The 26,135-nt window shown below is 40.7% G+C and overlaps 1 protein-coding gene across 3 annotated transcripts in view; it reads left to right on the top strand.

The window, feature by feature from the left end:
- Window positions 1-1,231: 1,231 nt before the first annotated feature.
- LOC139535377 (protein MTSS 2-like) overlaps window positions 1,232-26,135 on the top strand; it is a 117,901-nt gene continuing 92,997 nt past the window's right edge. Inside the window, exons 1-3 of one of the 3 annotated variants that reach the window (XM_071334729.1) lie at window positions 1,232-2,120; window positions 19,946-20,007; window positions 24,070-24,143. In XM_071334729.1, the coding sequence (XP_071190830.1) occupies window positions 2,049-2,120; window positions 19,946-20,007; window positions 24,070-24,143 (208 nt within the window). In that variant the 5' untranslated portion in view covers window positions 1,232-2,048. The remainder of the gene's footprint in view (window positions 2,121-19,945; window positions 20,008-24,069; window positions 24,144-26,135) is intronic. The other 2 variants (XM_071334730.1, XM_071334731.1) reach the window with 2 other exon arrangements.

The following is a 26,135-nucleotide window of genomic DNA, read 5'->3' as shown; positions in this document are numbered from 1 at the left end:
TGCCACCCTAGGGTCACACACTACTCATAAATCAAATGTATAACTTTTATTAATCAAAAACATAAAACACCGTCATACCGTTAAATTTGAAAAATACCATATGATATTTTGGCCATATCGCCCAGCCCTACTGACTGGTTGCATCACTACCTGGTATGGCAACTGCTTGGCCTCTGACCGCAAGCCATAAGACTCCTGAACAGCTAATCAAATGGCTACCTGGACTATTTGCATTGTCCCCCCCCCCCCTTTACACTGCCGCTGCTCTCTAGTTATTATCTATGCATAGTCACTTTAACTCTACCAACATATACATATTACCTCGACTAACCGGTACCCCTGTTTATAGCCTCGCTACTGTTATTTTACTGCTGCTCTAACTATTTTTATTTAATGTTTTTTACTCATCAATTATTTTTCTAAACTGATTGTTGGTTAAGGGCTTGTAAGTAAGCATTTCACTGTAATGTCTGTATTCGGCACATGTGACAAATACATTTGATTTGTTTTTCTCTCATTGACTTCTCTAACACCAACCCCCCGCCTGTTCTGCCTCGCAAGCGTTCCCGGAAGTCTTGCGATGTTGCGCCTCTTGGTTTAGAAACTCTGTATTAAAGCTGCTTCCCCGATCACACTTGTAGGCGATGTCATGGCGACGTTGGCTAGCTAAACTCATGCGTAGAAACGTCATCGGATCTAATGGTCGTCTCGCGCCGAGCTGCGCATATGCATGCCGTCAAATTAAAGGCACTTCGATATAAAGTGTATTTTAACGAAAGTTAAATCGTGTCAGTTTGTCACTTTCACGAGGTTGAAGTGATAACATGTTCAACTACTTAAGACATTTTCTCGAATCTAGGTTCTGCGTTTAGCTTTTGAGAAAATTAACAACTAAGGAAGAATGTTTCTCTTCTCATTGACTTCTCAAACCCCAAACCCCGTCCTGTTTGATCTGTTTCGCTAGCGTTCCCGGAGTCTCGCGATGTTGCGCCTCTGGCTTTAGAGACTGTTACGTCATCTTGTTCACCTCCGTATAAGGACATTTAATCCATAGGTCATTTAAATGCATTTGTTTATTAAAATGTCATTGACACCAACATTTTCCTACCTTTGCACGATGTCTGATAAAATTTTAACCGCACTGCAGAGTTTATTGTATTTCTTTGTAGAGAGATGAATGGCCTCATTGTGATGTTTTAATTACATTTAGCATTTACATTGAATTAAAATAGCCATGTTCTTGTGATGCTTGTAAATCCGAATCTTAGTTGCTCCACCCAAGTACGAGGCCGATCTTGGGAAATATGTAATTTGGAGCGCGCACGGTGGTGGTAGCAACCTTCTTATTATAGCGCAATGGCAGAAACACATCAGCAAACGATACGTGGATTCTCATTGAATAATTGTTTGGCTCGTGGCTGTGTGAAAGCCTATGATGACACACATTTACAAACAAGCTGAAACCGCATAAGAGGACAGATCACTCGACACGAACAGAATCATTTTCATGGGACACCGAGATATGCATCTTTTTGTTTGTATTTGCTGACTACTGAATGAATCATTGATCACGGACTGCTAGTTAGCTTGTCGCGCGTTAGCAGGTAGATAGTCCGGAATTTCTGGCCAGCTGCATTGCCTAGGTCCTATAGGTATTTGGATTGGCTGTGGTTGTAACTATATCATACTAGGCTTGGATACAACAATCAGGTCAATTCTAGCTACATTCAACCATTCCATGTTTACTCGGAGGTGTATCAAATTGGCTGGCTAGTTAACGAGCTAGCTAGCCAACCACACTGAGTCGGACTGGATTATAATATTCCACGTTGCTAGCTACTGTATTGTTTTCCCTCCAGGAATTTGGATTTATTTTACATTGCGTGTTTAATAGAACATTAACAGTACCTAGCTACTTAGCTATAGATATCTTTGGCCCAATTCCTTTGGAACTTTACGCCGAGATTTCCCTCAACAGCTATATTTATAAACGAATTAATTTAAACCTACTATAGCTAGCTAGTGTTCTTAGTTTTTCGATTTGGAAAATGGATGCGGGTATTGAAAAGGAATGCAGCGCTCTGGGAGGGCTCTTCCAGATCATCATGAACGACATGAAGGTAAGATGCATTTACAATAAATAGCATTCTTAGTAGGTAGAACTCAAATGTGAAAGGGTTATCTGGTGAACCATAATTTATCGAGCATGCTATTAACTACGTTAACTAGAATTTGCCAAGTTGTTACGGCTTGTCTTCGTCACTATTTGGGTTGGCAAAATGAATGATGTACTTTGTAACAGGCTAGCTAAGTATCTTTAGCACCTAAGTGAAGCTAGCCACTAACGATTAGCCACAATAGTGAAATTTGCGGTTCGCATTTAAAATAGAAGTTCTTAATTTGAAAGGGAAGTAAACGGATACAAATAGTGGAATAGTGCCATATTCGGAGTAGATAATGTCAAACAAGTTTGTAACGTGATTTAAATTAAGCTAAAGACAATTGGTTAATTTGACAAATTTTAACTCGCACTGTGGATGTATCGCACATATATGGATTGTGGCTGAATGAAATGAGGTGTCAGTGACACCCTCTTAGTGCTGAACAATTAGTGCTTTTTCAGATCGGTTCGTTTATGAACAATAACGGATTTCGGTTTTGACATTTTTTTTTTACACGGCATTGAAAGCTGTAACACAGAATAAAACAATTAGTTAAAGTACCGTGATAATAGTCACTGCCCATTACTGCTTATCACTTAACCATCATTTACATAAAAAAACGTGTCATACACTTATTCAGAGCAATTTACAGGAACAATTAGGTTTAATTGCCTTGTTCAAGGGCACCACTTATTTTTCACCTAGTCTGCTCAGGTATTAAAACCAGCGACCTTCGGTTACTGGCACAATGCTCTTAACCACTAGGCTACCTGCCGCCGGAAATATACTTTAAACGTTTCAATTGTGTATATTGTATTTGTTTTATTTGATGACTTTATTATTTAATAACAAGTCATCTCATCTCTATAGAGCTGCTGTCTGACAAAATCACAATTTTAGTAGTTCTTCAAAGTAAATAAGGTATACTTTTTTATGACTTCTGACTACCAACTATCAATCACTTAGATCATGTATTTTCAGCTAGAGATACAGTGGCAAGAAAGTATGTGAACCCTTAGGAATTACCTGGATTTCTGCAAAAATTGGTCATCAAATTTGATCTGATCTTCATCTAGGTCACAACAATAGACCAACATAGTGTGCTTAAACTAATAACACACAAATTATTGTATTTTTCTTGACAATATTGAATACATGATTTAAACATTCACAGTGTAGGTTGTAAAAAGTATGTGAACCCCTGGCTAATGACTTTTCCAAAAGCTAATTGGAGTCAGGAGTCAGCTAACCTGTAGTCCAATCAATGAGACGAGATTGGCCGTGTCTGAATCCTGGTTTAGGAAGACCACCAAAAACCCTGAAATTTCCTTCCCTAAAACATTTTCCGACAAGATAGAACTGCCGAAGGGGGCGGTATTGCAATCTACTGCAGAGATGGCCTGCAGAGTTCTGTCTTACTATCCAGGTCTGTGCTCAAATAGAGCTTCTACTTTTAAAATTCAACCTTTCCAGAAACAAGTCTCTCACTGTTGCCGCTTGCTATAGACCACCTTCTGCTCCCAGCTGTGCCCTGGACACCATATGTGAATTGATTGCCCCCCATCTATCTTCAGAGCTCGTGCTGTTAGGTGACCTAAACATGGACATGCTTAACACCCTGGCCATCCTACAATCTAAGCTTGATGCCCTCAATCTCACACAAATGATCAATGAACCCACCAGGTACAACCCCAAATCCGTAAAAACGGGCAGCCTCATAGATATCATCCTAACCAACCTGCCCTCCAAATTCCCCCCCTTTGTCTTCAACCAGGATCTTAGCGATCACTGCCTCATTGCCTGCGTCCGTAATGGGTCCATGGTCAAACGACCACCTCTCATCACTGTCAAACGCTCCCTAAAACACTTCAGCGAGCAGGACTTTCTAATCGACCTGGCCCGGCTATCCTGGAAGGATATTGACCTCATTCCGTCAGTAGAGGATGCCTGGTTATTCTTTGAAAGTGCTTCCCTCACCATCTTAAATAAGCATACCCCATTCAAAAATGTAGAACCAGGAACAGATATAGCCCTTGGTTCACTCCAAACCTGACTGCCCTTGACCAGCACAAAAACAACCTGTGGCGTACTGCATTAGCATCGAATAGCCCCCGCGATACCGCTACCCCGGTCAACAGCCCTGCACCCCCCACAGCAACTTGTCCAAGCCTCCCTCATTTCTCCTTCACCCAAATCCAGATAGCTGATGTTCTGAAAGAGCTGCAAAATCTGGACCCCTACAAATCAGCCGGGCTAGACAATCTGGACCCTCTTTATAAAATTATCTGCTGAAATTGTTGCATCTCCTATCACTAGCCTGTTCAACCTCTTTCGTATCATCTGAGAACCCTAAAGATTGGAAAGCTGCCGCGGTCATCCCCCTCTTCAAAGGGGGTGACACTCTAGACCAGTGGTTCTTAACCTTGTTGGAGGTACTGAACCCCACCAGTTTCATATGCGCATTCACCGAACCCTTCTTAATTGGAAAAATAAAATATTATTTTATTGCAATAACAGGGTACGTTACCATTTGTTGACACCAAAACGTTGAAAGCGTTGTTGTTCTGAAGAGTTGCTGTTGAACCTGGCTCTGCTGAATTTCAATGATTTCATCGAGGTATTCATCATTGACATCTGTTGTCTCAACACTAAACGTGAACGGCTGTCTCACCCATGCTGGATATGACTCTCTTGTAGGGAAGTATCCGTCGAGAGACTTTGCAAGCTCATCTAAGTGCGTGGCAATTGCTTGCTTCAGTTCCGCGGGTACAGAAATGTCTCCGATTCCAGATACATCTTCGATCTTACTTACACAGTCGTCCAGCAGGGGAAAGTTTGCGAAGTTATCGTTCTCTGTTTGTCGTTTCCATAACGGTAGCTTTTTTTGAAAAGCCTTCAGGTTTTCCTCCGCTTCGATGATGTTGACTCCACCGCCCTGCATCTTTTGATTGAGATTATTGAGAGCTACGAAGATATCAGCCATGTATGCTAAAATGAGAATGAACTCAGAATTTTTGAAGCAATCTGCATGACAATGTTGGTGCTCTTGCAAAAACAGGGCTAATTCCACACGCACGGCAAAAACACGATTCAGCACCTGTCCCCGGGATAACCACCGAACGTTAGAATGGTACAGAAGTACCTCGAATTCAGAGCCCATTTCTTTACACAGCTCACTGAAGATGCGGTGCCTCAGAGCACTAGTTCGCACATAGTTCACGCATTCAACTACAATTTTTAATACTTCTGCCAGTTTTGGAGGCAAGGTTTTTGTTGCCAACGCATGCCTGTGCAGAATACAATGCGTAACAATGATGTGTGGCGCATCGGCTTTCACTAGCGCACCAAAACCAGACTTTCTTCCCAGCATGACTGGAGCTCCGTCCGAACAAACTGCAGAAACCATATCCCACGAAAGATTGTTGTCTTTGAAGAAGTCATCCACAAGTTGTTGTTGTAAGAGGCTTACAAAATAAAAAATCTTCCTTTATCACGTCGTCTTTCACATAGCGCACGAATACAGCAAGCTGGCTTAGATTGGAAACGTCTGTGGTCTCGTCGAGTTGAAGGCTGAATTTTGCCTGGCTTGAAATCAGATCTGCAACTACTTGAGCCAAGATGTCTTTGCTCATGTCCTCTATTCTGTCGCTGATGGTGTCATTTGAAAGAGGAATTTGGGATAACTTAACTTCAGCCTCTTTTCCCAGCATGATATTCGCTATCTTCAACACAGCTGGTTTTATGAGTGTTTCACCAATGGTGTGTGGTTTGCCCTGCTTTGCGATCAGGTAAGCAGCTTCGTACGATGCTGTGAGGATCGGTTTGTTAATGGGTACAAAGCCGAGAACAGGCAGAGTAGCCTTTTCATCGAATCTGGCTCTCTTCACCTTGAATTCAGCGAGCGTTGTGTTCTTGTATTTTCCATCTCTATGCAGCTTAAGGAAGTGTTCTCTAAGTTTTGCCGGTGCTAGACTAGAATTGCTCAACTTGGCATTGCAAATCATGCAGTTAGGGCACTGACTCCCATCACGTTCCGTTATACATGTGAATCCATATTGTACATATTCGTCCGACCACTTTCTTTTTTTGCTCGACATAGCAAGTATGAAGGGATTAAAATATTAAGAAAGAAATCACAAGATGTACCATCACGACAGTCACAAGTCGACTACTGAGCGCACCAAATTCCCTGCAGCACAGATAGGCCAAGCGACGTAGCGTGATCACCTGCAGACAATGATGGCCAAGCGGGGCGTGTCATCACGAATCATATGAGTCGGATGTGTGTCTTGACCTCCGCCGAACCCCTGAGACTGACTCACCGAACCCCTGGGGTTCGGTCGAACCCAGGTTAAGAACCACTGCTCTAGACCCAAACTGCCACATATATCATAACCGCCATCGATAAGAGACATTACTGTGCAGCCGTATTCATCGACCTGGCCAAGGCTTTCTACTCTGTCAATCACCACATTCTTATCGGCAAACTCAATAGCCTTGGTTTCTCAAATGACTGCCTCGCCTGGTTCACCAACTACTTCTTAGACGGAGTTCAGTGTGTCAAATTGGAGGGTCTGTTGTCCAGACCTCTGACAGTCTCTATGGGGTGCCACAGGGTTCAAACCTCAGGCCGACTCTTTTCTCTGTATACATCAATGATGTCGCACTTGCTACTGGTGATTCTCTGATCCACCTCTACGCAGACGACACCATTCTGTATACTTCCTGCCCTTTGGACAATGTGTTAACAACCCTCCAGACGAGCTTCAATGCCATTACAACTCTCATTCCTTGGCCTCCAACTGCTCTTAAATGCAAGTAATACTAAATGCATGCTCTTCAACCGATCACTGCCCGCACCTGCCCGCCCGTCCAGCATCACTACTCAGGATGGTTCTGACTTAGAATATGTGGACAACTACAAATACTTAAGTGTCTGGTTAGACTGCAAACTCTCCTTCCAGACTCACATTAAGCATCTCCAATCCAAATTGAAATCTAGAATCAGCTTCCTATTTCGCAACAAAGCATCCTTCACTCATGCTGCCAAACATACCCTCGTAAAACTGATTATCCTGCCGATCCTTGACTTCGGCGATATCATTTACAAAATAGCCTCCAACACTCTTCTCAGCAAATTGGATGCTGTCTATTAGTGCCCTTCGTTTTGTCCCCAAAGCCCCATATACTACCCACCACTGCGACCTGTATGTCCTCCTTGGCTGGCCCTCGCTTCATATTCGTCGCCAGACCCACTGGCTCCAGGTCATCTATAAGTCTTTGCAGCACCCACCCGTAGCACTCGCTCCAGCAGGTATATTTCACTGGTCACCCCCAAAGCCAATTCCTCATCCAGCCGCCTTTCCTCCCAGTTCTCTGCTGCCAATGACTGGAACAAACTGCAATAATCACTGAAGCTGGAGACTCATATCTCCCTCGCTAGCTTCAAGCACCAGCTGTCAGAGCAGCTCACAGATCACTGCACCTGTACATAGCCCGTCTGTAAATAGCCCAACTACCTCATCCCCATACTGTTATTTTGCTCCATTGCACCCCAGTATCTCTACTTGTACACTCATCTTTTGCACATCTATCACTCCAGTGTTTAATTGCTATATTTTAATTATTTCGCCACCATGTCCTATTTATTGCCTCACCTCCCTTATCGTACCTCATTTGCACACACTGTATATAGACTTTTTCTATTGTATTATTGACTGTATGTTTGTTTATTCCATGTGTAACTCTGTGTTTGTGTATTACTGCTTTTCTTTATCTATGCCAGGTCGCAGTTGTAAGTAAGAACATGTTCTCAACTAGCCTACCTGGTTAAATAAAGGTGAAATAAAATGTGAAGATGTTGGCTAGAGCTGCCTTGCCCTATAAATAACACTCACAAAATTTGAGTTTGCCATTTACAAGAAGCATTGCCAGATGTGAACCATGCCTCAAAAGAGTTTTCAGAAGATCCAAGATTAAGAATTGTTGACTTACTTTTGTAACCCTTTCCAGGTTTATGTATCTCTAAAAGCCTTGATGTTCGTCAGTCCACGGTAAGATAAATTGTCTATAAATGGAGAAAGTTCAGCACTGTTGCTACTCTCCTTAGGAGTGGCCGTCCTGCAAAAATGACTGCAAGAGCACAGTGCAGAATGCTCAATGAGGTTAAGAAGAATCCTGCAGTGTCAGCTAAAGACTTACAGAAATCTCTGCAACATGCTAACATTTCTGACGAGTCTACTATATGTAAAACAATAATGTTGTTCATGGGAGTACACCGTGGAACCACTGCTGTCCAAAAAATATCATTGCTGCACGTCTGAAGTTAGCTAATGTGCACCTGGATGTTTCACAGCGCCATTGGCAAAATATTCTGTGGACAGATGAAACTACAGTTGAGTTGTTTGGAAGGAACACACCAACATCAAAACCTCATCCCAACTGTAAACTATGGTGGAGGGAGCATCATGGTTTGGGGCTGCTTTGCTGCCTCAGGGCCTGGACAGCTTGCTATCATCGACGGAAAACTTGAAGTCATTTAGCCTAACATTCTCCTGCAAAATGTCTATCTGTCCTCCAATTGAAGCGCAACAGAAGTTGGGTGACGCAACAGGACAACAACCCAAAACACACAAGGGAATCAACAACAGAATGGCTTCAACAGAAGAAAATATACCTTCTGGAGTCCTGACCTCAACCCAATTTGAGATGCTGTGGCATGACCTCGAGAGCAGTTCACACCATACATCCCAAGAATATTGCTGGACTAAAACAGTTTTTTAAAGAATGGTCCAAAATACCTCCTGACCGTTGTGCAGGTCTGATCCACAACTACAGAAAATGTTTGGTTGAGGTTATTGCTGCCAAAGGAGGGTCAACCAGTTATTAAATCCAAGGGTTCACATACTTTTCCCACCCTGCACTGTGAATGTTTATACGGTGTGTTCAATTAAGACATGAAAACGTATGATTGTTTGTTATTAGTTTAAGCAGACTATTAGTCTACTGTGACTTAGATGATCAGATCAAATTGTATGACCAATTTATGCAGAAATCCAGGTATTTTCAAAGGGTTCACATACTTTTTCTTGCCACTATACCTCACGAAGCAACTTTTCTATCCTTCTCAAACGTCTCTTTTAGGTAGCAGGTGTAAAAGAAACAGAATGGACAAGTAGGCATGCAATGGATTACGGTCATTGTAGTGAATTACCACGTTTTCTACACTAAACTGTAGAATTTTCGCCTGTTGGAAACTACAACTCCCTACTACATCGCACAGTTCATTCTTGATCTGATTTCTGTTTGTGTAAACACTTCATAGTGGTGTTCAGTGGGTGTCACTGAATAGAATGATACAACATTTCATGGATCCACAATCTATAGGTAAGGCTGTACAGTGAGAAATAGGTATTCCCCCCCAATGCAATTCTGAAGTCTAATACATTCCCCCGTGCGATTTCAGCGGATTAAAACATTAATTATGAATTTGTTGCATTCATAACATTCCCAATTTTTAAATCTTAGACTAGCTTAATTGAAAAGTAACTCCTATACTGTCTAGATCTCCTCTGAACACTGAATATTTTTACAAATAGATATACATTATATGAACACCATAGCCATTTGATCCCTGGTTCTTTGAATGAGGGAATTATTTAATACATTTTTCCATGGCAAAAATTTAAACACGAGGGGGTGCTAGTGAGCAAGCCATGGGGTAGGTCACGTTTTTCCGAGCTCCTGCTGAAATTGCATTTATTTAATACTTTCTTTGAGCTTTGACCCAAAAAGAACTAGGAAATGCAGCCTTTGACTGACATGCTTTACTTTGTTAAACTTTTTATTTTAGTTTTAATGCGGAAATGGTGCAATACCTGCAAAAGTTTAAGTTCAGCGGAGTCACTGACAAAAGAGCACACTCGGCCCAAGATCTTTAATAAGTGGAAGCAGCGAAACAAAAATATACAGAGGATTTGCAGAACGAGATTCTTGCTGCCCTCAGAACGAGCATTTCTTCTATGCTCAAGGAGGCGCTCAGTGACGACTTACATTTTTATTAAGTCTGTTACAAGCAGTCAAGAATGAACTCGCAAACATACAGCAATGTTTTGTACTGAACTGGATACAGTTAAGAAAACTGTCTCCAACATTGAACAAGGTTTGTCAACATGCTCAGACAACACGACTACGCTACAAACCACGGTTAAGAAGATTGAAACGGATGTATCTAGCCTTAAAACTTCTTATGGCTGGGATCCCGTTAATGGGATCGATATGACAACAGCCAGTGAAGTGCAGGGCGCCAAATTCAAAACAACAAATTGCATAATTAAAATTCCTCAAACATACAAGTATTTTACACCATTTTAAAGATAAACTTGTTGTTAATCCCACCACAGTGTCCGATTTCAAAAAGGCTTTACAGCGAAATCACAACAAATCATTGTTAGGTCAGCACCTATTCACAGAAAACAGCCATTTTTCCAGCCAAAGAGAGGAGTCACAAAAAGCATAAATAGAGATAAAATGAATCACTAACCTTTGATGATTTTCATCAGATGACACTCATAGGACTTCATGTTACACAATACATATGTTTTGTTCGATAAAGTTCATATTTATATCCAAAAATCTCAGTTTACATTGGCGCGTTACATTCAGTAGTTCCAAAACATCCGGTGATTTTGCAGAGCGCCACATCAATTTACAGAAATACTCATAATAAACATTGATAAAAGATACAAGTATTATACATGGAACTTTAGAGAAACCTCTCCTTAATGCAACCGCTGTGTCAGATAAAAAAAATAAAAAAAATAAAAAAAAATAACTTTACGGAAAAAGCACACCATGCTATAATCTGAGTACAGCACTCAGAGCCCAAAACAACCATGAAGATATCCGCCATGTTGTGGAGTCAACAGATGTCAGAATAGCATTATAAATATTCACTTACCTTTGATCTTCATCAGAATGCACTCCCAGGAATCCCAGTTCCACAATAAATGTTTGATTTGTTCCATAAAGTCCATCATTTATGTCCAAATAACTCGTTTTTGTTATTAACTCGCGGGCAGGTTCAGGCAGAATTTCAATGGGTCAGGTAGAAGCATCAAACAAGGTTCTAAAGACTGTTGACATCTAGTGGAACCTTAGGAAGTGCAATATGACCCCATAGACACTGTATATTGGATAGGCAAAGAGTTGAAAACCTACAAACCTCAGATTTCCCACTTCCTGGCTGGATTTTCTCTCAGGTTTTTGCCTGCCATATGAGTTCTGTTATACTCAGACATCATTCAAACAGGTATTCGAAGAGGAGGCTTAGAGCATAAAGTTTCACTATGTGGATGACATGCTATTGTGTCTGACCCTTTAACTGGTCTCCCAGAGATCCAGGTTCTAATAAAGACATTTGGTAAAATATCTGGGTATAAGATTTATTTACAAAAAAGAGAATTGATGCTTATTAATCCTTGTGCAATGCAACCTTATTTGAGTCATGTGCCCTTCAGTGACTACACAGAAATATTTGGGTCCCTTTATACTCCGTCTGAAACAGAATCTTGAACGCTGGGTTTTACTTTCCCTTTCTTTGAGCGGAAGAATCAACACTGTTAATGTATGTATTACTTAAGTTTTTATACATTACAATGTATTCCTATCTTTCTGACAATCTTTTTATCTGGAACAAGAAAAACCATCGGATAAATAAGAGCGTATTGCAGAGATCTCGTCCCCAGGGTGGTCTAGCACTGCCGAACTTTCACTATTATTACTGGGCAGCTATTAGAATCATTCTATATTAGATGACAGAAATCCCTGATGTTACAGGCCTGATGGTTGACCTTGGAGCTCTCATCCTGTGGCCTCACCTCCTTAGCTGCCTTGCTCAGGTCAACTTGCATTACCTGGGCTTGTTTCCAAGTACACTAAACTCTATTGTGAAACACTAAAAATCTGGAAACAGTTCAGTTGATCGTTTGGTCTCGGTGAATTTAACTTCTGCCCCATTTATTAGAGAACCATACCTTCTCTCCATCATTATTAGAACGGGCGTTTCATATCTGGTCTGGAAAAGGGATCTCCTCAATCAACGACTTGTACATTGATATGGATTTTGCATCTTTTGAACGTTTTCTTTAGTTACAAAACTACGCAATTCAGTTATCTTCATATTCTAGTCACTTCCCATCACGCCCACTTACCGCCCTTCTAGATTCTATTTTTAAAGTGAACTCTTATATCAAAGGGGGCATAAGCTTGATCTATACAAAAATATAAATGGAACAATTTCAATGATTTTACTGACAAAGTTCATATAAGGAATTTGGTCAATTTAAATTAAGCCATTAGGCTCAAATCTATGGATTTTACATGAGTAGGAATACTTCCCTTCCCCACCTGGACATAAGGAACACCTATGTGAGTGCTGTTTTTATTGACTAAATACTAAACCGTTCAACATCATAGTGCCCACAAAGATCATCACTATGCTAAGAACCCTGAGACTAAACACCTCTCTCTGCAATTGGATCCTGGACTTTCTGATGGTCCTCCCCCAGATGGTAAAGGTAGGCACCAACACGTCTGCCACGCTAATCCTCAACACTGGGGCCCCTCGGGTGTGTGCTTAGGCCCCTCCTGTACTCCCTGTTCACCCACGACTTCGTGGCCAAGCACTACTCCAACACCATCAAGTTTGCTGATGGTCCATTTTACCTATTATTTTACCTACCACTTTTATTTTAACTTAATATAATACATAAATATACACACACACACACACACACACAGCTCTGAAGTGACAATGATATTGAAGAGTCTGCTTAGGAGACAAATACTCTCAACTGTTTGAATAAAAATAGAGTTTAAGTTACCTGTGATGAATGTTGAAAACAAAAACTTTAATTTCTATATGCAGGAAATCCTATTTTAATAATGGGCATGGTAAGAATTGACAACCAAAGTGCGAGTCATAATTCCCATGACACCTTCTAGCAAAATCTGAAAAGCGGTTCCTTCATTTATTCCATAGGATATTTTTAGATTCACTTAAAATAAGGTCTGTTTCGTGTAGGCTTACACCACCGTGCCAATTTTATAACTGTGTAGATATCCATAGGACAAGGTAACTCTGATCAATATTGGCTAAATATAAGCGAAGATAATTTTTTGGTAGAGTGGATTTATGAAAATATGTTGACAAACGTTACCTTATCCTAGTGAGATTTACACGGGTATCAAAACGTCGAGGCGGTTTAAGACTGCGCGAAACACAGACCTTATTTGAAGTAGATCAAGACATTCTCTATGGAAGACATGAACGGTAAAATAACGAAGGAACCCCTTTCAAGTTCAGCCGCAAGTTATTACAGGATTTATAACGCGTCGACTATTTCTCTCTAAACCATATACCTTTGACTAATCCGGAAACTATCACCTCGAAAACAAAACGTTTATTCCGTTTCGTATTTTATCTAACGGGTGGCATCCATGAGTCTAAATTTTCCTGTTACATTGCACAACCTTCAATGTTGTCATAATTATGTAAAATTCTGGCAAATTAGTTCGCAAAGAGCCAGGCGGCCCAAACTGTTGCATATACCCTGACTGCGTGCAATGAACGCAAGAGAAATGACACAATTTCACCTGGTTAATATTGCCTACTAACCTGGATTTCTTTTAGCTAAATATGCAGGTTTAAAAATATATACTTGTGTATTGATTTTAAGAAAGGCATTGATGTTTATGGTTAAGTACACATTGGAGCAATGACAGTCATTGATTGATTGTTTTTTTTATAAGATAAGTTTAATGCTAGCTAGCAACTTACCTTAGCTTACTGCATTCGCTAACAGGCAGGCTCTTCGTGGAGTGCAATGTAATCAGGTGTTGGACTAGTTAACTGTAAGGTTGCAAGAATGGATCCCCCGAGCTGACAAGGTTAAAAATCTGTCGTTCTGCCCGATCGGCCATTCTGATTAATCGGTCGACCTCTAGTCAATACAGCTAGCTACATTAGACAAACATTTAAACACAAGCACTGATATTTAACCCTTCCTCCTAGGCTGAGTCTCCTCCTACACATCTGAACAAACATTGTATCTTTACTGCTAGGCAGGATAAACTTTTATGGTCCGTATCTCCTGACCTGATCTCAGCCCCCCCCCCCCCCCCCCATCACTAATCCATGGTGCGCTCCCCACATGATTGCTTCCCTGCACTCAATATTTCAATAGGATACCTGATATAATGTAAACGTTATACATTACCCTCTCTCCCTCAGTGACATGAATAAGTATATTTCATATTATCAGAACCCAACACAGGGTAAGGTCTACCTACACCTGTTGTATTCGGCGCATGTGACAAATAAAATTAGATTTTGAATACAGATATGCATCGGTTTGTCACAGATGCCTTAAAAAAATAGAAGGTAGGGTCGTGTATCAGAGAACTAGCCAGTATCTGGCATGACCACCATTTGCCTCATGCAGCGTGACACAACCGATAACATGTAATGGCGTTTCTTTTGTCTGTCGCTTATTCCTGCCCATACCATAACCCGACAGCCACTCTGTTCACAACGTTGACATCAGCAAACCGCTTGCCCACACAACACCATACATGTGGTGTGCTGTTGTGAGGCTTGTTGGACGTACTGACAAATTCTCAAAAATTATGCTGGAGGCGGGATATGGTAGAGAAATTAACATTAAATTCTCTGGCAACCGCTCTGGTGGACATTCCTGCAGTCAGCATGCTAATTGCACGCTCCCTCAACTTGAGACTGTGACACAACTGCACATTTTAGTGGCATTTTATTGTTCCCAGCAAGAGGTTTACCTGTAATGATCATGCTGTTTAATCAGCTTCGTGATATGCCACACCTGTCACGTGGATGGATTATCTTGGCAAAAAAGAAATGCTCACTAACAGGGATGTAAATAAATTTGTGCATAATTTCAAATATGCTTTTCTATGTATGGAACATTTCTGGGATCTTTTCGTTCAGCTCATGAAACACTTTATATGTTGAGATTTTTGTACAGTATAAATGTATTGTCATTGTTTTCCAGCTGGTTAGCATGAGGCAGCTCAGTCTTCAGAGGCAATTATTTTGCTGGAATCTGTGCGGTTTCTTACTTTCGCTAGAGTAACAGTTTTTCCTTTAAAAAAAGCTTGTCTTTCTGGTGCTCCTAAATTGTGTGCTGCTTACATTTTTTAAATGTTTCCCCCCCCCAAATTTAAGAAATAAGCTTCCGTCGTGTCTTTTGTAGGTCTGTTTTTAAGCGCAATCAATACAGATGTTATTTTTATTCCAGCTATTATAATAACATTAAATATCAACAGATATCTGCCCGGTGAATATTTCCACTCTAAAATCGGAATCAGTATCGGATCCAAAAATCCCTTATCGTTCGGGCTCTACTAACAGTTGCTGCATAAACACATTCATTTTCCATTCTAAAAAAAAAAAAAAAATCTGCTGCTGATGAAGCTCATAAATTGGAGCTGACGTGTGTGTGTAAATTATGTATAGGCATCTACCAACCCACTACTAGATTATGGGGGGCCAATTTAAAAAAAAAAAAGAAGAAAAAAAGAAAAGAAATCCCCCCTGGTTTGGTTATGAAATGACCATCACCCACTAATTGTCATTTTTACAGGTTAAGTGTTTGAGCCAGTAATGTATCAACATTTTATAATTTACAAATTAGCTATGACATATAACCAGTGGCGGACTTACCATTAGATAAGATTGTTGACAAAGGCATCCAAAAAAGTTAATTAATCCATACAGCTGAATACTATTTCATGAAATCTATCATTTATTTTCATATTAATATAATCCAAGTTTTCCCTCATAATAGTAGAAACAACTGTCATTAATCACCCACAGACTGGTTCATAATAATGGTCCATTCCACCCTGACAGAGTTAGCGTTCATTGTTTTTCACTCAACATGATTGTAAAATTGACTTTCATTGAAAATAAGCTGCAGTGATGAGGTGCTTTCATAGTGGGGCAAAGAAAATAAAAAATGTATTTAACAAAAATGTAGAGTAGAGAGGGTGGCTGTTGCACTTTGGGTAATAATATTTATCATGCCACTTGCCAGAAGCTTTTATTCAAAGTCACTCACGGTACAGTGATGGTATACAGTGACTTCAGAAAGTATTCATACCCCTTGACTTATTCCACGTTTTGTTACAGCCTGAATTCAAACTGGATTGAATTGTTTTTCTCACCCGTCTACACACACTACCCCATAATGTCAAAGTGAAAACAACATGTTTTTAGTAATGTATTGACAATAAAATACAGCTATCTAATTTACATACGTATTCACACCTCCGAGTCAATACATGTTAGAAGCACCTTTGGCAGCGATTTGAGTCTTTCTGGGTAAGTCTCAGAGCTTTGCACACCTGGATTGTACAATATTTGCCCATTATTTTTTTCAAAATTATTGATCCTCTGTCAAATTGGTTGTTGATCATTGCTAGACAACCATTTTCAAGTCTTACCATAGATTTTCAACTTGGCCACTCAGGAACAGTAACTGTCTTCTTGGTTAGCAACTCCAGTGTCTATTTGACCTTGTGTTTTAGGTTATTGTCCTGCTGAAAGGTGAATTAATCTCCCAGTGTCTGTTGGAAAGCAGACGGAACCAGGTTTTCCTCTAGGATTTTGCCTGTTGTTAGCTCAATACCGTTTATATTCTATCCTGAAAAACTCCCCAGTCCTTAATTATTACAAGCATACCCATAACATGATGCAGCCACAACTATGCTTGAAAATATGGAGATTGGTACTCAGTGATGTGTTGTATTGGATTTGCCCCAAACATAACACTTTGTATTCAGGACAAAAAGTGAATTTCTTTGCCACATTTTTTGCAGTATAGTGCCTTGACGCAAACAGGATGCATGTTTTGGAATGTTTTTGTTCTGTACAGGATTCCTTCTTTTCACTTGTCAATTAGGTTAGTATTGTGGAGTAACTACAATGTTGGTCCATCCTCAGTTTCCTCCTATCACAGCCATTAAACTCTGTAACTGTTTCAAAGTAACCATTGGCCTCATGGTGAAATCCCTGAGAGGTTTCCTTCCCCTCCGGCAACTGAGTTAGGAAGGACACCTGTATCTTTGTAGTGACTGGGTGTATTAATACACCATCCAAAGTGTAATTAATAACTTCACCATGCTCAAAAGGATATTCAATGTCTGCTTTTTATTATTTTACCCATCTACCAATAGGTGCCCTTTGTAAGGCATTGGGAAACCTCCCTGGTCTTTGTGGTTGAATCTGTGTTTGAAATTCACTGCTGGACTGAGGGACCTTACAGATAATTGTATGTTTGGGGTACAGAGATGAGGTAGTCATTCATAAATCATGTTAAACACCATTATTGCACACATAGTGAGTCCATGCAACTTATGTGACTTGTTAAGCACATATTTACTCCTGAACTTAAGGCTTGACATAACAAAGGGGTTGAATACCCGTTCCTGTAGGTTCATGCTCTACAACATTCGCAGAGTACGACCCTGCCTCACGCAGGAAGCGGCGCAGGTCCTAATCCAGGCACTTGTCATCTCCCGTCTGGATTACTGCAACTCGCTGTTGGCTGGGCTCCCTGCCTGTGCCATTAAACCCCTACAACTCATCCAGAACGCCGCAGCCCGTCTGGTGTTCAACTTTCCCAAGTTCTCTCACGTCACCCCGCTCCTCCGCTCTCTCCACTGGCTTCCAGTTGAAGCTCGCATCCGCTACAAGACCATGGTGCTTGCCTACGGAGCTGTGAGGGGAACGGCACCTCCGTACCTTCAGGCTCTGATCAGGCCCTACACCCAAACAAGGGCACTGCGTTCATCCACCTCTGGCCTGCTCGCCTCCCTACCTCTGAGGAAGTACAGTTCCCGCTCAGCCCAGTCAAAACTGTTCGCTGCTCTGGCACCCCAATGGTGGAACAAACTCCCTCACGACGCCAGGTCAGCGGAGTCAATCACCACCTTCCGGAGACACCTGAAACCCCACCTCTTTAAGGAATACCTAGGATAGGATAAAGTAATCCTTCTAACCCCCCCCTTAAAAGAGTTAGATGCACTATTGTAAAGTGGTTGTTCCACTGGATATCATAAGGTGAATGCACCAATTTGTAAGTCGCTCTGGATAAGAGCGTCTGCTAAATGACTTAAATGTAAATGTAAAAATGACCAATTTACTTTCCACACAAGTTGAAAGTTTACATACACTTAGGTTGGAGTCATTAACTAGTTTTTCAACCAATCCACAAAATTCTTGTTAACAACTATAGTTTTGGCAAGTCGGTTAGGACATCTACTTTGTGCATGACAAGTAATTTTTCCAACAATTGTTTACAGACAGATTTATTTCACTTATAATCCACTATCACAATTCCAGTGGGTCAGAAGTTTACATACACTAAGTTGACTGTGCGTTTAAAACAGCTTCTATTGTACAAACAATGGTACGCAAGTATAAACACCATGGGACCACGCAGCCGTCATACCGCTCAGGAAGGGGACGCATTCTGTCTCATAGAGATGAACGTTCTTTGGTGCAAAAAGTGCAAATCAATTCCAGAACAACAGCAAAGGACCTTGTGAAGATACTTTTGACCCGTTTCCTCACATCTATCCACAGTAAAACGAGTCCTATTTTGACATAACCTGAAAGGCCGTTCAGCAAGGAAGAAGCCACTGCTTCAAAACCGCCACAAAAAAGCCAGACTACGGTTTGCAACTGCACATGGAGACCAAGATCGTACTTTTGGAGAAATGTCCTCTGGTCTGATGAAACAAGAACAGAGCTGTTTGCCCATAATGACCATCGTTATGTTTGGAGGAAAAAGGGGGAGGCTTGCAAGCTGAAGAACACCAACCCAACCGTGAAGCACGGGGGTGGCGTCATCATGTTGTGGTGGTGCTTTGCTGCAGGAGGGACTGGTGCACTTCACAAAATAGATGGCGTCATGAGGAAGGAAGATTATGTAGATATATTGAAGCAACATCTCAAGACATCAGTCAGGAAGTTAAAGCTTGGTCGCAAATGGGTCTTCCAAATGGACAGTGACCCCAAGCATACTTCCAAAGTTGTGGCAAAATGGCTTAAGGACAACAAACTCAAGGTATTGGAGTGGCCATCACAAAGCCCTGACCTTAACATTTTCTATATTTGGGAAGAACCTAACCTATTGTGGGAAGCTTGTGGAAGGCTACCCAAGTTAAACAATTTAAAGGCAATGCTACCAACTACTAAAGTGTATGTAAACGTCTGACCCACTGGGAATGTAATGAAAGAAATAAAAGCTGAAAATTCTCTCTGCTATTATTCTGACATTTCACATTCTTAAAATAAAGTGGTGATCCTAACTGGCCTAAGACAGGGAATTTTTACTAGGATTAAATGTCAGGAATTGTGAAAAACTGAGTTTAAATGTATTTGGCTAAGGTGTATGTAAACTTCCGACTCCAACTGTAGGTGTCAAGCGTTCCACAGGGATGGAACGGGATGGTATACAGTAGTTGACTGCTCAAGCCTCCCTGACCCACTCTTTTTCCCAGTTACAGTCAATCTTCCCCACATCCAATTTAAAAATGACAGTAAATATGATTGATTTCAGTAATCTAAGCAATTCTAATCTCATAGAATGGCATGGTTGCTACTAACATTACATGTTCTATTGATTCAATGTACTACCGTCCAGTTGAAGTAACCACCCGTTGTGTGTCTGTTTGCTTTGCAGGCTAGTTATCCAGCCTGGGAGGACTTTGTAACCAAAGGAGTTAAGCTGCAATCCCAGCTAAGGTAAGAGCTAACCCTGGCCTCTGCAACCCCTCTCAGTGAATGTCCATTTATTAGCTAAAAGGAATCTGTGTGCATGTGTCAAATAAAAAGACAACAGAATAGGATTCGAATTCCCCGACTGCTTCTTCTTCTTAGGCCTATATTATTTAGTAAGGACTGATAAGCACACATTCCCAATTTTTTTTATTTGAGCATTCGCCATAAACAAGTGTGTAAACAGCAGAGATGGGACCAAGTCACAATTTAGCAAGTCTTAACCTTCGAGTCTCGAGTCAAGTCCTAAGTAGTAATGAGCAAGTTCGAGAGCTCTAGTCAAAAGTTAAGTGTTTTATACCTATTTCAATGTAATTTTTAAATTCTGGGTATACTGGCCTACTAGTACAGTACATAGGCCTACATATTTAACTTTTTGAATCGTCATTACGAATAGAAAGGCCATCCAAATGATTTACAGCTAGTGTTTATAGTGCAGCTACAGTTTGACTGACGTTGTGAAATCTCCAATTAGAATCAAGTGTTTTTTTCCCCCACCCTGCCCACTACATGCAGGTTGAGAGGTCTGTGGTTGGCTGAGAATAAACATTAATGGAAACACTTGCTCAGAGCGCATATCTTAACGCGACAAGCGGTGAAACTATAGGACAATGCTCTATTTTTTTCCCCCTTACCTTACCGCACTTGCCGGCGCAGCGCCACTAGGCAGAACAGAGTTTAACGGTAATTTCCCTTTTAACCCAATGTGTTTCGCTGCTTTGAACAACAGCATTGTCATCCAAGTTTGTGTGTCGCATACACACATTTAGCAGATGTTATTGCTGACGTAGCGAAATGCTTGTGTTTCTAGCTCGTGCAGTAATATCTAACAATATACACATCTAAAAGAATGGAATTAGGATGAGAGTGTGTGATATAAACATGGTCATTATCTGGATAGAATATTTAGTAAATCTGTAGAATACTTAAAATAGTGTGTGTATATACAACAATATTTGAATAGGATGGCATTGACTAGAATACAGTATATACATATGAAATGAGTAAAACAGTATGTAAACATTAAAGTGAACAGTGTTCCATTATTAAAGTGACCAGTGATTCTATGTACATAGGGGTGCAGGGTTAAGTAACTGGGTGGTAGCCGGAGGGGGCTGAGAACACACCCTTGTGGGGGACCTTGTGTTGTGGATCAGCGTAGTGGAAGGGCTTCCTACCTTTGCCACCTATGGGTAGGACGTCAGGACCCAGTTGCACAGGGGGGGTTCAGACCCAGAGCCCTGAGCTTAATGATGAGCTTGGAGGCTAATATGGTGTTGACGGCTGAGCTGTAGTCCAGGAACAGCATTCTTACATGCTATTCCTCGTGTCTAGATGGGATAGGGCAGTGCGATTGCGTCATGTGGATCTATTGGAACAGTATGCAAATTGAAATGGTTTTAGGGTGTCAGGTAAGGTGGTGTTATGATCCTTAAATAGCCTCTCAAAGCACTTCATGATGACAGAAGTGAGTGAGTGATAGTTATTTAGTTCAGTTACCTTTCGCTTTCTTGGGTACAGGAGCAATGGTAGACAACTTGAAGCCATGCTGTATCACATCCGGCCGTGGTTGGGAGTCCCATAGGGTGGCGCACAATTGGCCCAGCGTCATCTGGGTTTGGCATATGTGGGAACTCCTTCAAGACTGTTGGAAAAGCATTCCAGGTGAAGGCTAGTAATAGAGGTTGCAACCAAATGCACAGCTGGAGCCCTGAGCTGAGAATTGTATTTGGCACATCTTAGTTTACTTGTACTTTTAGAAGATATTTAGCTGGCAAACATTAGTTGTGCTTTTCCAAGTGTAACTTGATCAACTCCCTTGTGTTGCTCAACTGTGGATAATCACATCCCGTTTGCTCCATGTGCTCATTCTAAACAAACATATCACGTGACTGGCTGGATATACAGTTGAAGTCGGAAGTTCACATACACCTTAGCCAAATACATTTCAACTCAGTTTTTCACAATTCCTGACATTTAATCCAAGTAAAAATTCCCTGTCTTAGGTCAGTTAGGATCACCACTTTATTTTAAGAATGTAAAATGTCAGAATAATAGTAGAGAATTATTTATTTCAGCTTGTATTTCTTTCATCACATTCTCAGTGGGTCAGACATTTACATACACTCAATTAGTATTTGGTAGCATTGCCTTTATATTGTTTAACTTGGGTCAAATGTTTTGGGTAGCCTTCCACAAGCTTCCCACAATAAGTTGGGTGAATTTAGGCCCATTCCTCCTGACAGAGCTGGTGTAACTGGGTCAGGTTTGTAGGCCTCCTTGCTCACACACGACTTTTCCGTTCTGCCCAAACATTTTCTATAAGATTGAGGTCAGGGCTTTGTGATGGCCACTCCAATACCTTGAGTTTGTTGTCCTTAAGCCATTTTGCCACAACTTTGGAAGTATGCTTGGGGTGATTGTCCATTTGGAAGACCCATTTGTGACCAAGCTTTAACTTCCTGACTGATGTCTTGAGATGTTGCTTCAATATATCCACATACTTTTCCTTTTTCATGTTGCCATCTATTTTGTGAAGTGCACCAGTCCCTCCTGCAGCAAAGCACCCCCACAACAGGATGCTGCCACCCCCGTGCTTCATGGTTGGGTTGGTGTTCTTCAGCTTGCAAGCGTCCCCCTTTTTCCTCCAAACATAATGATGGTCATTATGGCCAAACAGTTCTATTTTTGTTTCTTCAGACCAGAGGACATTTCTCCAAAAAGTACGATCTTTGTCCCCATGTGCAGTTGCAAACCGTAGTGTGGCTTTTTTATGGCGCTTTTGGAGCAGTGGCTTCTTCCTTGCTGAGCGGCCTTTCAGGTTATGTCAATATAGGACTCGTTTTACTGTGGATATAGATACTTTTGTTCCTGTTTCCTCCAGCATCTTCACAAAGTCCTTTGCTGTTGTTCTGGGATTGATTTGACCTTTTCGCACCACAGTACGTTCATCTCTAGGAGACAGAACGCGTCTCCTTCCTGAGCAGTATGACGGCTGCGTGATCCCATGGTGTTTATACTTGCGTACTATTGTACAGATGAACGTGGTACCTTCAGGCACTTGGAAATTGCTCTTAAGGATGAACCAGACTTGTGGAGGTCTACAATTTTTTTTTTTCTGAGGTCTTGGCTGATTTTTCTTTTGATTTTCCCATGATGTCAAGCAAAGAGGCACTGAGTCTGAAGGTAGGCCTCGAAATACATCCACAGGTACACCTCCAATTCACTCAAATGATTAGCCTATCAGAAGCTTCTAAAGCCATGACATAATTTTCTGGAATTTTCCAAGCTGTTTAAAGGTACAGTCAACTTAGTGTATGTAAACCTCTGACTCACTGCAATTGTGATATAGTGAATTATAAGTTAAATAATCTGTCTATAAACAATTGTTGGAAAAATGACTTGTGTCATGCAAAAAGTAGATGTTCTAACCGACTTACCAAAACTATAGTTTGTTAACAAGAAATTTGTGGAGTGGTTGAAAGATTTGTTTTAATGATGCCAACCTAAGTGTATGTAAACTTCTGACTTCAACTGTACTTTTTGTGAATATAAAATAATTGTACAGTATTTAGTGATACTGTTGGTATTTCAAAATACCCCAGTATACTGCCCAAACCTACCCACTAGGGGAACACATCTCAGCTCAATGTTATGAATTTCTAAATCCAGAAACTGAAATCTAAAGGGCAATAAGAAAATACAGTAGGTCTAGGACAGTCATGTAGGGGTTTTCCTAAGGGTGATTTTTGAGTCTTGTGATCGAAACAGTCACTGTCTCCCCATCAGTGACGGACTTTGTTTGACTCTGTGATTTAGAATCAATATACTTAAAAATGTTAGCTGGAATGATTGTAATCAGTATGCTCACGTAAACAGAGTAAACTGATTTCAAGCCTGATGATGCAATAACATGTTCTTATCTGAAACCTGTCTAGGGTTTTATTTAAAGCTGGTTTTGTGTACACGAGTGGTTAAAGTAGTTTAAATGGAATGTTTCTCCATTACATTTTTTGTTTTATTTTTCAGGGCAACCATCATCGTCACAAGCTCCTTTCTGGATGCCTTTCAGAAGGTGGCAGATATGGCGACTGGAACAAGAGGTAAAGGCAGAGCTGTGTATCTGTGTTCATCGCTTCTTTAAGCCACAGTAGATCACATAGACAATTCTATTTTGTGAAAGGAGTCAACTGTTGTCATGTGGCAGGAATTGCTCTTTCATGTGGCAAATATGGTGCAGAGTAGGTCAGTCAATTTTTGTATATATTTTTGCGCTATGGTGCTTTAATAACTACTACTGAGTAAGTATTTGTCTGCGGTTCTGTGTACATCTAAGAAGTACAACGGGGCTGTCGGATGAGCAATAGAGGATTGTCCCACTCACTGGTCTACACTTAAAACTGAGAACGCCCATAGGGCAGGAGATCTGAGGATTCGCAGGACTGTTTGGAATTTTCGTGTGTGTGCGCTTGTTTTCGGCTCATGTGCTTTGAATTAGGGACATGGCTCTGAAGCACAATACAGTATCAGTGTAGGTTACCCGTTGTGATACTGTGACCAAACTCCCCCCTCTCTCCCTAGCGATCAAGTGACACAATCCATTATTAATGAAATTATCATTGCTGTTATACAACATGTGCAGAGGTCCCCTTTCACATTTCACCGTTCTCCAGGGATGCAAACTCGGGAACTTTTCGGCGATATTCACCATTTTGATCTCAAAATAGGTCATCCACGTGAATCGTGGAAAGTTTTCAGACTCCTTGACTTTTTCCACACTTTGTTATGTTACAGCCTTATTCTAAAATGGATTACATGAAGAAGAAAAAATTATACTACTCAATCTACACACATTAGGTTTTTATACATTTTTGCAAACCTTATTTACTTAAGTATTGACAGGGGATGTGCGGGAGATGGTGGGGGGGGGGGGGGGGTGGGAGGAACAGAGGGAGAGTTTCATGTAGGCCTGGTGTTTTTCACTTACTGACACAATGGAAACACAGATCATTATGCATTTCATATTCCTTACCACATTCCTCCTGCCCAATCACAGGTTGGCCTTTGGATAAGAGGAAATCCCCCCCCCCAAAAAAAAAATTCAGTAGCCTTTTCTATTATACAGTAATAAGCGTGAAGTTAAATTGAATGTGTTATATTGAGTACAGGTGTGAATACCAGGAACAGGTTTTTGTGCAGCACATGTGCAGAACATATAGGAAACAGAAGCAGGTGTCCTAGGGTGGGGAAAACCCCGTGGTATCATGATACTTTGCCTGGTATCACATCGTTAGTGACATTTTTGAGCCAACACAACTGATTGGCTCGAACGCATTAAGGAAAGGACTTCCACTAATTAACTTTTAACAATGAATTCCAGGTGAAAATTCCAAGAGTTTGCAAAGTTGTCATCACAGTAAAGGGTGACTACATTTAAGAATCTAAAATATATTTTGATTTAACACTTTTTTTGGTTACTACATGATTCCATATGTGTTTCATAGTTCTGATGTCTTCACTTTTACTCTACAATGTAAAAAAAATATTAAATGTAAAGAAAAACCCTTGAATGAGTAGGTGTGTCTGAACTTTTGACTGGTAGTGTAAATACATTTTTTTCCAAAGTATTTTCTTTCCAACTGTTAGGTTCTTATTTTTCCGAGTAAATGACTCACGGACACTAGAGAAGCTTTAACCAAGTTTAATTCTTCCCAAAGGTTCTGTATAGCTGTAATCAGACAGCAAAACATTTATCACTTCAGTTATATACATCCTACTTAAGACACTCCCCCTCTCCAATCCTTACAGTTTATGTCTCTACAGGAAGCTAATAAAGAGGGTAACAGAATAACAAACCTTCATTACTGCCTTAAGAGAATCTGTCCTGACCTCAACCCCTCCATCTAATCCAGATGTTTATTGTTTTTTCTTCAAAGAACCATTAACTTATGACAACCCAGTCGCTTTAATTTCCTATCTCAATGATCAAAGTTTTTAGGCAATTCCAACAACTCTAAAAATCATATCAGTGACTTTTGGCTCCCTAAAATCTATATCCGACCCATCCTATATTGGTTGGGGTCTACTACTGACTC

The sequence above is a fragment of the Salvelinus alpinus genome, chromosome 12 (genome assembly GCF_045679555.1).
Source record: "Salvelinus alpinus chromosome 12, SLU_Salpinus.1, whole genome shotgun sequence".
NCBI lineage: Eukaryota > Metazoa > Chordata > Actinopteri > Salmoniformes > Salmonidae > Salvelinus > Salvelinus alpinus.
Note: the sequence above shows the minus strand (reverse complement) of the source record. Positions and strands in the feature narration are given on the sequence as shown.